This window comes from Trichoplusia ni, chromosome 11 (assembly GCF_003590095.1).
Source record: "Trichoplusia ni isolate ovarian cell line Hi5 chromosome 11, tn1, whole genome shotgun sequence".
Taxonomy (NCBI): Eukaryota; Metazoa; Arthropoda; class Insecta; order Lepidoptera; family Noctuidae; genus Trichoplusia; species Trichoplusia ni.
Window position 1 is genome coordinate 12,753,303 of NC_039488.1, and position 16,297 is coordinate 12,769,599.

A 16,297-nucleotide genomic window follows, 5' to 3' on the forward strand; every position below is an offset into this window, starting at 1 on the left:
CAGAATAATGACAATATAATGGAGCGCCTCTCAACATGTAAATTGAAATTTTAATTGACAGATATCTTGCTGAGCGACCGATTGGAAGTGTGTCAAAATTATACAAGCAAATGGCGTCGACGGATGCAGCGCGGAATCGATCCGGTCTCAATTAAAAATACCGACTGCCTAATGCAACAGGGATTTGTACGGACTAGGGACTGTGAGAAACTGACTGATCGGTACTTGGGATGGTTTGTTTTGATTTTGTGCCGTTTGTTTTAGTTAGTGAAGGTACTGTTTTTTGGTAAAGAGAATAGGTATGTGGTTGGTCGGAGGTTTGAGTCTTGATAAGAACACTGTTAGTGTGTAAAGTTATGGATTACTCAAATTACTCAAATAACAGATAAATGACGACTTTTAAGAATCTGTTATTTACTGCTGTTGATGTTTCATAGTTTTAGATTTAAATTAATAATAATTGAATTTGAAATTCATCGATTTTGTAGCGGTAAATGCCTAGAAACAATAAGTCCTGTTTATTTATTTTTATACTAATTTTAATTACAAATAACTGACACATTTTTCGTAACCTATTTACGTTTTGTGTTACCTAATTATCATTGAAAAAGTCCTTAAAACTCAATTAACTACTGCTTAAAGTAAAAGAGCCGCAGATACACCGCATCCACTTCCAACCATACAAAAACAAATACATAAACCGTACGAGTAGGTAAGCCAGTAAAACCTCAATAGCTCAACAGAAGTCTGAGATAAATGACGTCGAACCTTTTACAATCGCTGGAACTTGACACACGTGCCAACCATCGGCACTCATCCGTCACCACTAATTCAAGTCTTCTATCTCAATCAAGCTAATCGCATCGATAAATACTCGAGTAGAATCGATTCTCGATACTGGAATCGAGTGATTTAATCGAAAATTACACCGGTCATGTTCCTATGTGCTGGCTATTCGTTTGAAAGTAATTTACGTGTGTTTAGGCTAGTTGTGTAATGATGTGACACTAATTAGGGATGGTATTAGTTGGGCAATTGTTGCGCTGGATGACGTGACGTTGATTGGTTCTGTTTAGGGTTAGAGTTGGTGTGACGTAATTTTTATTGGCCTTTGATAGGACATATTTGCTGTAGGTACGCGTGTTTCGGTGTAGCCTGGTTTTATCAAAGATACTTTTAAATTCTCTGTACATTTTAAAGATTTCAAATTGGTATTATCATCTGATCTAAGTTTGTATGGAATGTTTTTTCAAGATTAACCGTTACCTTCTAAAGATTAAAGATTTATCTGAAGGTTTATATCTCCATATCTAGAACTAATTTCGATAAATAGTTATATTAATATTTAGTCGCATACTAAATTGCCTTTAAACGTAGCGATTTGAACAATAAAATATAAACTAAACCGTCTTTTTAAACATGACTCAAACTGAAATAGCCTTAGCTGGCTTCGTTAGCAGACATAAATCGAATGCACAAACACTCAGGGTAGAGAACAGTCACATAAATATCTGTGTGGTTCAGAACGGCGCGGTTGTCGAACCCGCAACACTTAGCAGCTAAGCTTACACTAGACATCTCACGATTGGTTGGAAATTTGATAAGGTAAAGTGTGGTATGGTAGTATTTTATTTCATATATTGTCTATTGATCCACTTGAATAATGGAATACGTACATTCCACTTCAATAAGTCAACATTAAGTGTACTTTATCTGTACTAATGAAAATTATAAACGTTAAACAGATTATAATATAAATATTTTCAGAAATACAGAATATACTGACACAAAAAATAAACTTATTAACGAATGAGCAAGGCAAAAAAGGATTGAAGGAATATACTATTTTCTCTTCACATTATTTTTAATCTAACCTCACAGAACATTTCCGTATTTATCAACTTAATATCACAAGTTACAAACTTAGGTTATAAAAGTAACTATTTAACTAATGCCTGGTAGCAATATTAATTCATGTTACGAAAGTGATAACCCACAAAATTTACGACGGATATTCGTCCAAAGCCGTTTAGGTCACAAAGTTAAAGAAACTTCTTTTTTCAGCCGCGAAAACTCCGAAACGGCGCGACTTTTTAAAAAGGTTTTATTAATAAATCATAATAAAGACGCCATGTTTGAATTTCTATAAAAAAGTTTTCGCCGAAGAAATGTGGAATCGCCGAACTTTTTGTGTAACACTACTTAATATTTTATACTTATATTAGTATTTTAAGTTAAACTTTTTAAGAATCGCGTGCATTTTTTAATTTGGCACACTTAATAGGTTAGTTGCGAAGGCTATTTCAATTCCTTGCTTAAATCGTTGCTTTTTTTAAATATATTTTTTCAGGCTCGCGAATTATTCTTAATGTTGTCAGAAACGTGAGCCGTTCATTTGAAGTCACTAAGTATCGTTGTAAACAAACTTTCTTTCTTCCTTCTTTGCGAAACTTTTAAGGGTGATGATAATATACACTGCCACTTTTTTTCAAGGAGAAATAAAGTTCTTTATTGAAATATATGATTTAGGTATAAACTATTAAGATGTTGTTATTAATGGGAAAATCGCTGTCAATGATTCACAAAAAATAAATAATAATGAATAATTTAAAATGATGTAATTTATTCAGATTCTAATATCATTTGATTACAATTATTGCCACACGTCTTAACATCAACAAATTAAGTTCACAAATAATTGAAATAAGGAAGGAAGAGATTCCAGCACGCACTGACCAGTTTTAATTTTTATTGCCAGCCAGCGACATTCTTCTAACGAAATAGCGGAAACAATAAAATACTTTTTCCTTCATCCCGGCTCGAATAAACAGCGCGCCCCATAAAGTCATTATAATACTAGGGCCACGTCATAGAAATGTTTACAGAAAATCCACTCTGAACTAATTTATGTTGAGATTTTGCTGATGTTAATTAAATAATATCGCTCTCTCGATTACATTTATTTACTTTAGGTACAGCAAGATGCAAATTTTATAGAAAAACTTTTAAAGACGATCGAAGGTATACCTTTCAATGTATGTTTTATAATTAATTCGTTTTAAATTTAATTCATTCCTATCCGTAAACTTAGTAAAAAAAGTACTTTTAAAGCTAAGACTGGTGACAAATCTGCCGCTTGGAACAGTGAACCTTCTGCAAAGAATACCGCGTAAATTAATTTCCAAATAAAAACTATTAAGTATCGTGACGATGCCCGTTATTGGATGTTTCTCAAGCCCAACTTTATTGCAGTCGGGACATTTATTTACGAGGGTACTTTAGCTGTATGTTCGTGGTATGAAGGCATAACTCTACAAACTACGTTTTAGAATAATCAGTAAAGTTTCGAGTTTCGATTGTTCGAGCTGTTTCGCAGTTTTCAATAATTCATCACGTGTTGGTTCTAGCCTTGAGTTAAGCGATGAGAATGGATTCTTATGATTAACCTAGTTATGATTTTGCCAACTTTAGGTACTGCTTTATTCGGTAAAACCTGACGCTTGGAACAAAAGAGATGGGTTGCAGTTTATATTTTTCAAGTAGGTATTTAATTAGAATGGCTAACAGGTTTCAATGTCATACACAACCTTTTCATGTCAACGAGTTCGTGCGCAGTCCTTCAAAAATATTAACATCCAACCTACGTCAGAGTAATGACGTCAATACTAAATTGAAGAGGTTTACGTATTCTGAATCATTGATTATCATGTAGGGAACAAACTTGTGTAAAACATTTGGGAGGTATACATCACTATACACGTGTTTTCGGGTTCAACTGACTGCCAATAGGACCCCTTATCAAAGCTCTGATGCTAAAACGGAGACGCAACAACTGTACGTCATTCACTGTTACAAACTACAAGCCTTATTTAACTCCTGACAGAATCAGTCACTAAAGGCTACAGGTCATATTAAAATTGACACAGCTATTACAATACCACAAAATAGCTATAGCCCTACTAGTTGTTGCCTGCGACTCCGTCTGCGTGGATTTCAGTTTACAGCGTTCGGTGGTCCCCGTTCCATGGAAATACATCCCTTTAGTGATCTTATAGCTTTTACACACCTTTTCAATTTTCCCTCGGGAACTATTTAAAAAAATTGGGATAAAAGGTAGCCTATGCTCTTTTCCATATCAGTGGCTATATACATGCCTTCATGCATTTCATTCAAATCCGTTCAGCTGTTTTTGCGTGATTGAGTAACAAACTTTCACATTTATAATATTACTAAGGATACCTTCCAACCAGTTCACAATGAAACCCTCAAACTTCAACACACAATTGAGTGCTCACAGATCAAATGAGCACCATTAGTAGAGATTCCCATCACAATAAATCTAACAACAGCATTAAATTACCCGGCGTAATGGCCGCGAAATGATCTGTCATGGCGGCGCGCCCGCCGACATATTGGGCACAGATTAATATGCGACTCTTGTCAATACGAGTACAATTAAAATCACTTTGTTTTAACGGAGAATGTAATTGTGTGTTGGTTTTGTTGACTGACTTGTAAAGGAGGAAGTTAGTACGATTGGTTAGGGTTAGTTCTGCTGTTTGGGGAATTGTTGCATATGAGTGATTTGAGTGAAATCGGTTGATTAGCCAATAATAGGAATATGGAGAAAAAGTTTCGGCGTCAAACAATATCATACCATAGGTGAGGAAGAAGTTGTAGTCGTTTGATATACAATACAGTACCTAAAACTTTCTGGTATTTAATTATATATGATAACAGAAACTACTGAGACTAAACTAATCTACCGCTTTTGCTCAAACGTATTTTCCAGTTGTCATGTTTTATCTAATCTATACTAATATATAAAGCTGAACGCGCTAATCTCAGGAACTACTGGTCCAAAAGGAAAAATTCTTTTTGTGTTGAATAGACCATTCATTGAGGAAGGCTTTAGGCTATAAACCATCACGCTGCGACTAATAGGAGCTAAGATACAGTGGAAAATGTGAAAAAATCCGGGCAGGTATAACTAAATCATAACTTATATCTTCTACCCAAGGGGACGAAGTCGCGGGCAGCAGCTAGTTTTAAATAAAATCAGGCATCACTTTTCTTTTCAGTTATGGTAATGGTTCAGTATATACTTCTCTTCGCTTCATTACATCTTCAATACTGAGGACTCAGATGCCCCGTTTCTGGAACGATATTTTTCTAAATTATAATATATACCTTTTCTGTCCCTGGCATTGTGGAGTACGTCATACAGATCAATTTCGAGCTTAGGGCGAATGTGGTCCGACTAACCGAGTGAGCGATTTCTAGGACGGTTGTTTTCGACTTAGCTACAAAATAGAAATACACTAAATGATAAGCAAAACTTTGGCACATTCCTAGTCGTCGTCTACAAGAATATCTTCACAAACATAGTCATATTACACTCAACACATACTTCCTACGTTAAGTAACAATTACAGCACTAATTGTATTCTCTTATCTTGGATGGAACTTTGGCCTTTGAGTACTGAGACCTAGCCTTAAGTAACTTTTACGTAGTTTGAGTATACAATGTAGCCTTTAGAACTTCCTTTACATACGGTAGTCTTATTTTGGATTCAGACGTCGTTTTTTTTAGTTAATATTGGTTTCTTTGTCAATTTGTTAATTTGTTTTAAGTGGAAATACGATATGCAATAATGCGATGTTAAAATGTTATTTGAAATAACAAAATATTATGAAAAATTAAAAATTATAAAAAATATATTAGTGTGACGGGAAAATTACATTTTACTTCAATAAATAAATCTCAAAAGTTTTTAGAAAACAAAGATTAAAAACACATTTCAAAAATATTAAAATAAAAATGTTAACATTAATTTTAAGTAGGTAGTCCAATTGTTTACACAAGTTTTTAATCTTGCTTCGATCATCAATATCCATTCTTATAATAGCTTTAACTAAACTCCTGCGTTGAACTTAGGGAAAGTTTTAAATAAAAAACATCGGGAATCTCAGTGCAGCCTTAAATAACCAAACTAAACTTGATCACGTACAAAAACTTCCCAGTATCAAGACCATTATTAAATTTTTATGTAACGACACGGATCCGCGGCCGCACCGCAACTCTGGTTGTACACTGCGCACCCATAAAGAGTTAATATTTCAACGGTGCACACAGAGAGAGCAGTAGTCACGGCCCAAGTTTTAATTTGCTTAAAGTTGTTACAAGTTGGAACGGGTCCCTCGTTGGGCGCCAAATTAGGTACAGTCACAGAGTAAAGTATAAAAGTAACGGTCACGTTATTCTACTGATAGTTTAATTCGTTTCGTTTGCGAACAGGTTTTTTTTTCAGCTGTGTACGATTCTACATTTAGTTTGTAATTTAAGTTTAAAAAAGGTATGCTTCAAGCAATGTCTTTCTTGAAACTTTCTTGTATAGTTGGAAGGTCGGAAATTAAATTTGGATTGGAGAGGTAAATTTAAATTATCTGTCTGACTTTTATGCTTAACTATACTTACGCGTTTTCACCGCACGTGTGAGCCCATTTTTTTGTTAATGATGAAGCCAAACACATATTTTATTTAATTCAGAAGCACTCACTAGAACGGAATCAGTTTCAGCGGTGCAATGCATCAGGGAGCTGTTTAAAGCGCTGAATCCGCGCATTATCGATGAGTTACGATGACCATTCACCATCAGGTGCTTTTTATGGGCCCATTGAATAATAAAAAGACAATTGTGAGTCGGAAGCATTGTTGGGATTCCGTACTATTAAATATTGCTTGCCCCAACACTTTTGTGTATGAATATATACATTTTTTCTAGGAAAATTTATTAAAGATTAAGTAGACTCAACAAGAGGTAAATTAATTAGTTTTCTGATCAAAATTACTTATTTCTTATTCTTATAATTAGGTACATAACTTATATGTTAATAGCAATTTATCATAAGTAAAAATATCCATATAAAGTTTTTGGCAGAGAAACAATAACTCACTCCGAACGATCAATTTCTAAATGGGTTTTTATTATGATTCACTCAACCCTAAATTCATGGGCGAACCCTTGATGCCATAAAAGGAAAGTTTTATTTGTTTTGAACGACTCGAGAGAGGGGTTTTAAGGCAGTTTGTGTCTTTTAGAAAAACAAAGAAATGAAGAACAAGAGAGGTATGGTAGTTGTAAGTATACGTATACTACTAAGAAACACCTTTGTAGCCTAATTTCTATGAGAATCAATAAATTGTATTAGGGTGGGAGAATTTTATAAGAAGTTTCTTGCCAGATTTTCTCGTAGGAATGACGTTTTAGAACCCCACTTTAAATATACGTGAAAAAATGTCTACTCGAATCAAATCCTTGTTGCTCTGGGCTTCACAAACATTCAAGTCATATGCACAAAGACTCTCCGATCTCAATAATACTTTCAATTTTCGATACCCCATTTACATAGAAACGTTAGGCTATACTATCACGCTATCATCAAAAGGAGCAGTGCAGCAATGAGCAATGTTACAAAAACGGGAAGAAGTTGCGTCCTCTTTTAAATCTTCTGTAACTTATCTAAGCTCTATCTTTATCCATGCGAACAAAATCTTGCGTAACAGCTAGTAACTTATATCAAAATAGAACAACCCGTATTTATCGCAGCACTCCATTATACAAAACCAATATTAGTGAACAAATAGTCAATCCTTTGAGTGCAACACAACTCTCACACGATTTTCAATTTCCCCACGTGAACGATTATGATTTCCTTGAAAACCTTTACGTGTTTCCCGCCGCGAGCCGGCACGTAACATTTCATTTATATCTATTAACACAATTCAATATTTGATATAATTTCTTTGAACTGTTGCTTTGTTTTCGTGGAGAGAAATGTTTTAATTGTATTACGTAATTGTAATAGACTTAAAGAAAATGCTTTTGTGTCGGATTATTATAATACTTAAAAATAGATTAGAATACTCATTGATTAGTAAGTGTCGTAGTGGTTTTATGCAAGGATTTGTATAACCCAGGTAAAGATATAATGAGGCTTTCTCAAAATTATTTGTGCTTTCTTAGTTAGACTAAGACACTACTGGCAAATTTTAAAAGAAAATATCGTGTGAAAACCTGGCTGGTAGTGTGATCAATTTGATTCTTTACACATAAATACATGTTTATACAAGAGATACCCTCTTAACGTTTGATTGAATGTTTGTTAAGTTTGTCAAATATCCACGCTGCCCCACGTTGGGCTACAATAAACGTGACACTGTTTGTATCAAATTTTCAATCGCTGTCTTTTGTTCCAGTAAATTGTCCTTTTTGTTTATAAAATCAATGTTTTTATTTCGTATTTGCTTATGTTATAAGGACAAACGTGTTTAAAAGTGAAATAACTGATGGTGTGCAAAAAGGTTTTACTCACCGTATTTTGACCTCTTTTGATTGCCATTCGCTGTGTTTGTCGAAACTGATGAGGATGGCCGCGATTTCCTGTAACAAATAAATATATACCATTAAAAAACTGTTATAATTTACTTCCTTTTGATAATAAATTAATGTACGTTAAACAAATATAAATATTTTGTAATGTTAAGGTCCAGTTTCACCATACTCTGTTAAATATTTAACGGTCTGTTAAGACAGATAACGGACTGTTAAAGTTATCGAGTGTCCCACCACGACTAAACGTCTGTTAACTTCGCTTAACAAGGCATTAAATCTAATCACCGGTCAAGACGTCTGTTAGACACTAACAGATTGTCAAAGTCACGTCAAAATGGACGCTGCATATAATTTTATTTTTGCAAATAACATTTTAGAAAATTTAGATTGCTTAGATGGAATTGTACGACGTCCCAGAATTTTTAAAGATCGTCATTGCTATTTCGAAGAATACGATGATGTCGATTTTTGTACCAGGTTTCGTTTATCAAAAGATATGACCCTTGATATTCTCCAGTTGATCGAAGATAAATTAGAATATCCATCAGATCGGTAAGTCGTCTATTAATTAATTAAGACCATCATGTACGTTATGAAATGCAAGAAATCATTGAGTAGTATTTTTATGCACTTATACAACCCATCTTATCATGTGTGATATTTTGATTATATCCACCTACAACCTTATAACTTTACGAACACAGATTTACATAATACAGGTAAGATTTATAAGGCTTATTCAATACATGAATGTTTTATAAAATTAATCATTTATTTTGTTTCAGAAACGAATCAATTTCACCCATAAATCAGCTTCTTTCGACTTTGAGATACTATGCGACTGGCTCCCAACAAATATCAGTTGGTGATTATTGCGGTATAAGTAAATCGTCATCTCACAGAATCATACACAGAGTCACTGCTGCAATAGCCTCATTAAGCCGCAATTGTATCAGTTGAATTTTTATAATATTGCAAAATTTCCAAAAGCTTTGGGTGCTCTAGATTGTACACATGTACGGATTCGTTCCCCTGGTGGGGTAAATGCAGAATATTTTAGGAACCGGAAAGGCTACATGTCCATAAATGTGCAAGCGATTTGCAGTGCAAATTTAGAAATTTTAGATTTGGTGGCAAGATGGCCTGGCAGTAGCCAAGACCAAACTATTTGGAACGCTTCCTACAGGAATGCTTTGTTCGAAAGCGGCAAGTATAGGGATGCTGTATTATTGGCTGATAGTGGGTACATGAATCGGCCTTATATCATGATGCCACTGGACAATCCACAAACCCCAGAGGATATACTATATAATGAGGCTCAAATCAGAAGCAGAAATCCTGTTGAACGCATGTTTGGGGTGTGGAAACGAAGATTCCCTGTACTTGCCTTGGGGATGCAGATACAAGTGAAAAAATGTCTTGCTGTTATTGTTGCAACGGGAATACTGCACAATATTGCAATAAAGGGAAAGGAAGAGTTACCACCAGATGATCCTGAACTTGAGTTAATTATGCCATGGGAAGATTTGTTCCGTCAGGGCCATATCAGGGAACAAAGAAATAATGGAGTTATGAGAGATATAAATCCTAAGCGAAGAGAGCTAATAAATAATTATTTTAAAAGTTTACATTTAAATGCATCTCATAATTGATTTATAATTATTAGTTGTTATGATGTCTTTATTTTAACTGCATTAAATTTTATAGACCGAAAACAGTTAGTACCTTAAGTACAAATGAAAAAATCTTAAGTACAAATAAAAACATGATTTATAAATGTAACTAAAGAATAAAAACATAATGTGGTGTATTAGTTTAATTAAATTCGTTTGTAAAATAAAATAAAAAGTCGAAAATCATATATTTTTTTTAACATTTCAAGTTCCATTTCCAATTTCTCCGTTCTAATTTTTTCTTGTTTTAACTGTTCTCGTAAAATTTCTTCCTTTAGGGCAGCTTCTTTTTGGGTATTTTTCAACATGTTCTCAATAAGTAATAATTTGCTTTGCAGGACTTTGTCCTGCAAAGAAGTCTTTGGCCTTCTTCGGTGCAGCCATGTTGATGTCGAAAGTTCTTTATTGCCGGAAAGTGTAGTCGACACTTTAGTTTTCAAATCTCTTGGAGTCCAACTGCTACACTTTTTATTTTCCACTTTCTAAAAAAAAATAGAAAAATTATTGTAATTAATTATTTCATAATTATAATGGCCATAAAAGCCACTTGTCTGCCAGTACCTACATAAATATTTTTACCCACCTCAGTTGGAATAATGCCTTTGTTTTTCTGAGACATACTGGAATCTTTAAATATTGGTGAAGAAGGCGTATTGGCATTGAGTACTGTCTGTGATCCCAGAACGACCCCAGACTCGATATCATCCTGGTAAATAAATAAAAAAATTACCTCGTATAATATTATGTTAATTAAAGTTACTATAAAAATATAACACATAAATTTACTTTTTTATTAAGAACTTCAATTTCAGTATTTGAATTACGAAGTTCCTGATCTGAGAAATGTATATCAGAGTCATAAGGATTATCAAGTCCATCCAAAGTTGGGCCAAGTAACATTTCCACTTGTCCTTGAAGTGGTCCTGGTGGTGGAATGTCAGGCTTGCCTCCTCCTGCAAAGAAACACAATACTTAGCACGACTTCTCGGAATAAATCTATACACTTTTCTTTTTAAAAACGACTATTGCTCTAAGGAATTTAATCCCTGTGTCGTTGGGTTTCACAAACATACAATTCACATGCAAAAAGACACCCAGACTCAGAACAAGCATTTGTGAATCACTCAAAATAATGCTTGTACTACGCGGGAATCGAACCCACGACACGCGGCGCACAGTGGGTTTGGCGTGATGACCTTAACCACTCGGCTATACCGTACAAGCATTGGATGTGCCTAGCTGTAGCATATTGTGTTCTTCTTGTTTTCAGGCCTAGCTAGTTCATGTTTTAAAACAAATAGCTGTGTCACCTACCAGTTAAAAAAATATTTTTTTTGGCAGCGGCTTTGTCTTTCCGTGTGGTGCGTTTGATGTTGTCCCAGCAGGTTTTTAATTGCTCAACGTGACGCACGTGAAAAGAACTTAAACAATTAAATTCTTCTGCCAGTTTCTTCCACCCTTCATTTTTCGTTGCACTGGTCACGGCATCCGTTTTTTTATTTTCCACGATATCCTTATGCCGTGAAATTAATTCTATCAGGAGTTCTTTTTCGTGTGTGGTAAAATTCGGTCCACGTGTCTTCTTCGACATTTTTTTATTTCAAAAAATCGCGAAAAAATTACACCGCAACAAACCGAACACAACTAATCAAAACGTAAACAACACCTAGATACCTTGACATTTCATTTCAAACGACGTATTATACGACTATGTAAAATGTCGTCCAATTCCATATAAATACACGTCGGAAGCGAGCACTTCAATCTGGTTGCTTAAAATAAGAGCGAATGACTTGCCCGTCATTCAGTTAAATGGCAGATTTACTAATGCCTTGTTAAATTTTTGCCGTGGGACACATGACGACATAACAGACCGTTAACTATTAACAATCCATTAGTAAATGACCGATTATGATTTAACAAACAGAGTATGGTGAAACTGGACCTTAGTCTGCTTCAGTCACTATGATCATTTGACTTATTATAAATTGAACCCACAACCGGTTTCAGCAGTCAGGGTCCATAACAACTATTCTAACAAAAACATTTCTACAAAAAGGCAAGTATTTATTGCGTGAAAAAGTAACACACAAACTTACAATCCCATTTATAACATTAGAATAGATTATTCAAGGCATTTAATTTAATGACATTGATCTGAATTTAATTTATTCATAAGCTATAGCCTCATATGGTAGAGCTCATTAATAAATCATGAAAGTAAAGTGAATCGTCACCCAACAGGCTCTCGGCCATCGATCACAGCTCATCAGCTGTCTAGAATGCGGTCAAGCGGTTCTTGTATCTCATAAAAATATGTATTTGCATCGCATATGTATGTATGAGAGTATATGCTGCCAGATATATTGGCTTCTTACTCTAAAAAGTAATTTTATTTGTAAAAAATAGGAGGAAAATATTTGAATTTAAATATCCCTTTCTATCGTTCTAATGTTTGTGGAATTGGTTATATCTTTTTAGTGATGTAACAAATGAAAATTTAAAAGGACCGTCTAACCACTGAGGGTCCCCGATTCTTGAGTCATGTGCAGATGCGTGTGACTTGAATGTTCGTGAAACTTCTCGCGACACAAGAATTTATTTCCTTACTGCGGAAGCCTCAAATTACTTTTATGTTTCGGTTTCCAAAGGGTAATAACACAACAATATTGATAAAATTCTGTCTATCCGACCGTCATCAGGTTGTGTCTTATGAACTTCTGTGTTATACTGGTGAAATATTCTCAGATTAGCTGTTAAATATGAAGGTTAAGCAACAATTGGTGCGGTCATGCATTTTATGGGTGGCCAATTTGTTTTTCTTTATTCTAGTTTTGCCCATTTTATGGAACTTCGACCGTGGTGAGACCGATGCCCACTTCACCAATTTTGTTTAAGAATTTTTATTTTAATGTAAGAGCAACTAGCGTCTGTAATACCTATACTTGGTGCAAAACATACTCGAAGCATATTTTCCATAATATTGTTATTCTTAATCCTCGACCATGACCTACCATAACAATTTAAATAAAACACCACTTAATCAACAACATAACTCAAAACAAGAAACTTAAACTTCGGAAGTAGTTAATAAAACTGACTACGACGTACTAAATAAAAAACAGTCCCGCTTACTTATTCCCAATCTAGCGTACAACTTGATCAGCCCATACATATTTACAGACACATAAAAACGCTGCTTCGGTAACAAACGTCCCGACGTACGTCCGTTTTGCATTGCAAATAAAAACTAAAGATTCGGAACATGTTATTCTAATAAATAAATCAAACACTTCAGTACTGGTTTGGAATAATAATCTTGAGGTTATCGTAAAGGTTAGGTTCGGTCCCTGAAGGCATAAACCGACTTCGGATGAAGTTATTAAATTACTCAACTATTGCCGGTTGGTTTTTTGATGTTCTTCTCAATTTTCGGTGTTCTAACTTTGTTCTTTTTGGCCTTGGCTCTATTTTCTAACATCTTTTGGTTTGAAGATAAATTAATTGACTTTTTAATAAAATTAAATACATATACTTTTTATTTAAGATTTTTGGGAACAAGTAATGTAGTAGACAAAAACAGTTTTCAGCAACTGACGTCACCTATTTTAACTTCGACCAGGGACCGGACAACCCCACTTTAGAGTTAAGCCGTTTGACAGGGTAACCCGTACACGGGGTAACTCATATCGCAGTGTTACCTTTTGTTCGAGTTACATCCTCGAAACCCAGCGAAATGGTTAACACCTTCATTAGGGTAACCACGTGAAGGGGTTAACCCCTTCAATAACTTAACCCTTTGAAGTGGTTACCTTCACGAAAGGCTTTTATTCGTGTTACCCTGAATTACCCACTAAATTTGAGCTGCATACTTGCACCCTAGCGGCCCCTCATTGCTTTACTAAGACTACAGCCGATTTTCTTCTACCGCCGACGTGTCGCGCCGCGACTCGCGCCTCTCGGACAAACTACCTACGCGCGAAACTTCATATAGGTAACTAGCTGTTGCCCGCGACTTCGTCCGCGTGGTTAGAAGATATAAGTTAGGAATTTTTGAACGAAAGCCCTCGAAGATTGATATTTTTCCCCGTATTTGCCGCATTTTCCATTAAATCTTTGCTCCTATTAGTTGCAGCGTAATTTTATATACCTAGCCTAAAACCTCAAATCAAATTTTTTAGATGAAATTATTTATAATCATTTAAAAAAAAATCAAGTTTTTTTTCATTTTTTGCATTTTCTGAGAAGATTTGACGGGTGAATTTTCGATTGAAAATTAGAGTGTTTTTTTATATTAATTCAAAATAAGGTGAAAAAATAAATATTTTTAATCAAATAAATTACAGCGTATTTGGGACACAAAAAAGTAAGCTTTCACCAAATTTCGTTACAAAAATGATAAAAACAAAAAACCACAATCTTGGATCTTTTTTGGATCTTTCACATAAACAACACAAAAGTTTTAGATCTTTTTATTACCTACAACTTTGCCATTTGACTTTTTTTGATACGAATTTTACTTTTGCCGGAAATCGAGAAAAACCGTTTTTTACTCTTCAAACGTCACTCCCACCCCCTTCCCGACCTCAGATCGCCCGTAAATTATTTTTCCTTTCATTTTTATAATATTCCCCTACTTTTCTAATGGGTTTCATCCTACTATTTTTTTTTTAGTTTTAAAAATTATCGACCCTGGTGTACAAGTATAGACACGAAAAATATATATCACAACGTTTGAAATGTGCGACAAGCAAAATTAAACTGTAAGATCATATCCACAATGATTTTTATTCCATGTTTACAAGTCGCTCGGTAAATGCAACAATGGCGCCGCTGGGCGGCAAGATGTCACGTGCGCTCGTGGTTATACTATTTTCAAACTAATGTCTATGATAAAGAGTGCATATTACATTGTCTTAGGTTGGAGTGGGTTACCCTGTTACAGTGTTACAGGGTAGTGAAAGGGTAACCTGTTCGGAACAGGGTTCCAGTAATCCGTTCGAAGGTGTAACATATGTCATAGGGTTTTTTCTTGAAGCGCTTAAAAAAACCCCTTCAAAAACCCTTTCAATGAGTATCCGGCCGGTCCCTGACTTCGACTCAATACACATCTAAATAAAAATACTGTTAAACCACTCGAAAACATTTAAATTCAGAAACATTTCAAGCGAAAAATCTCTTTAAACTCGACAAAGATTGATCACAATCGCCGGAAAATACCGACAAAAGACGAAAGCAATCGACTGGCAAGTCGTTCATATTTAAAAAGAAATTTACAATTTCCCTAAAGTGTACAATAAATAGCTGCCGTTTCGTAAAAAAACTCAAAATTAATCTCGTTCCTTTGTGAATTAATGTGAAATGAAACTTTTTTTATTCTTTGACCAAAGTTCTTTCATCCTTTTTTGTAACGACCGCAGAAATAATAAAATTAATTTATCATTTACCAAGTGCTCGCGGACATTGTTTTTAGAAAAAGTGTATTTATAACATGTGGAACATAAAAGGACAACCGGGTAACGTTTGAAATCCGCTATTTTTGGACGCGGACATAAATAGGGTTTCTCTCTGTTGCCTCCAATTTTATTTTCCTCTTTATTGTAATACTAAAGTCCAAGCATAAACATTTGCCGTCAGATTTTTGTCGCGGCTTCACTGTAGTTAAAATTAAATGTTTTAACATTTGAAGTTGATTTAAATTCATCTCTCGAATTGAGAATAAATTAAAATGTTTAACTCAAAAATGATGTTGAAATATTTTCAACAAATTGTATTCAAAAACTTCTTTTGCATGATAAATAAGGCTACAAAAAGACAATTCGAGAAGAAGAATAAGCACCGCTAGAGGATTAAATAGGGAAACCTGATTACCATTATCGTAATTTAACATTGTCAACTTGCAAAATAACCAAACCGGTTGTGTTTCCTGCGTTCGGTAATAATTATTTTTCCTGTCTAGTATTTTCCCCAAGAACGAGCTGTATTTTTATATGCTACAAGTTGTGCTAGTCGGACTAGGACCCCTTAAAGGTAAAGTTTAGTATTGTAATAACGGTAACAAAACTACATCTTCTGTGAAATTTCAACTGACAAGGTATAACCCGGTGACAGACGGGCAGACAGATAGATAGGGCAGACTCTTAGTTCTAACCCTAAAAACACTCTTTTTGCGCCCAAAATCCAGAATTCAACCCCCTTCACATATCCACAAATTCACAAAATTCACGA

At 34.7% G+C, this 16,297-nt stretch overlaps 1 protein-coding gene across 2 annotated transcripts in view; it reads right to left on the reverse strand.

Moving 5' to 3' along the window:
* LOC113498830 (calmodulin-binding transcription activator 2) overlaps positions 1–16,297 on the reverse strand; it is a 200,407-nt gene that overhangs the window by 54,286 nt on the left and 129,824 nt on the right. For both annotated transcript variants that reach the window (XM_026878972.1, XM_026878971.1), the window contains one exon: positions 8,377–8,444. Coding sequence is in view for 1 of the 2 variants with exons in the window: in XM_026878971.1 (XP_026734772.1) it covers positions 8,377–8,444 (68 nt within the window). In the remaining variant the exon portion in view is untranslated. The remainder of the gene's footprint in view (positions 1–8,376; positions 8,445–16,297) is intronic.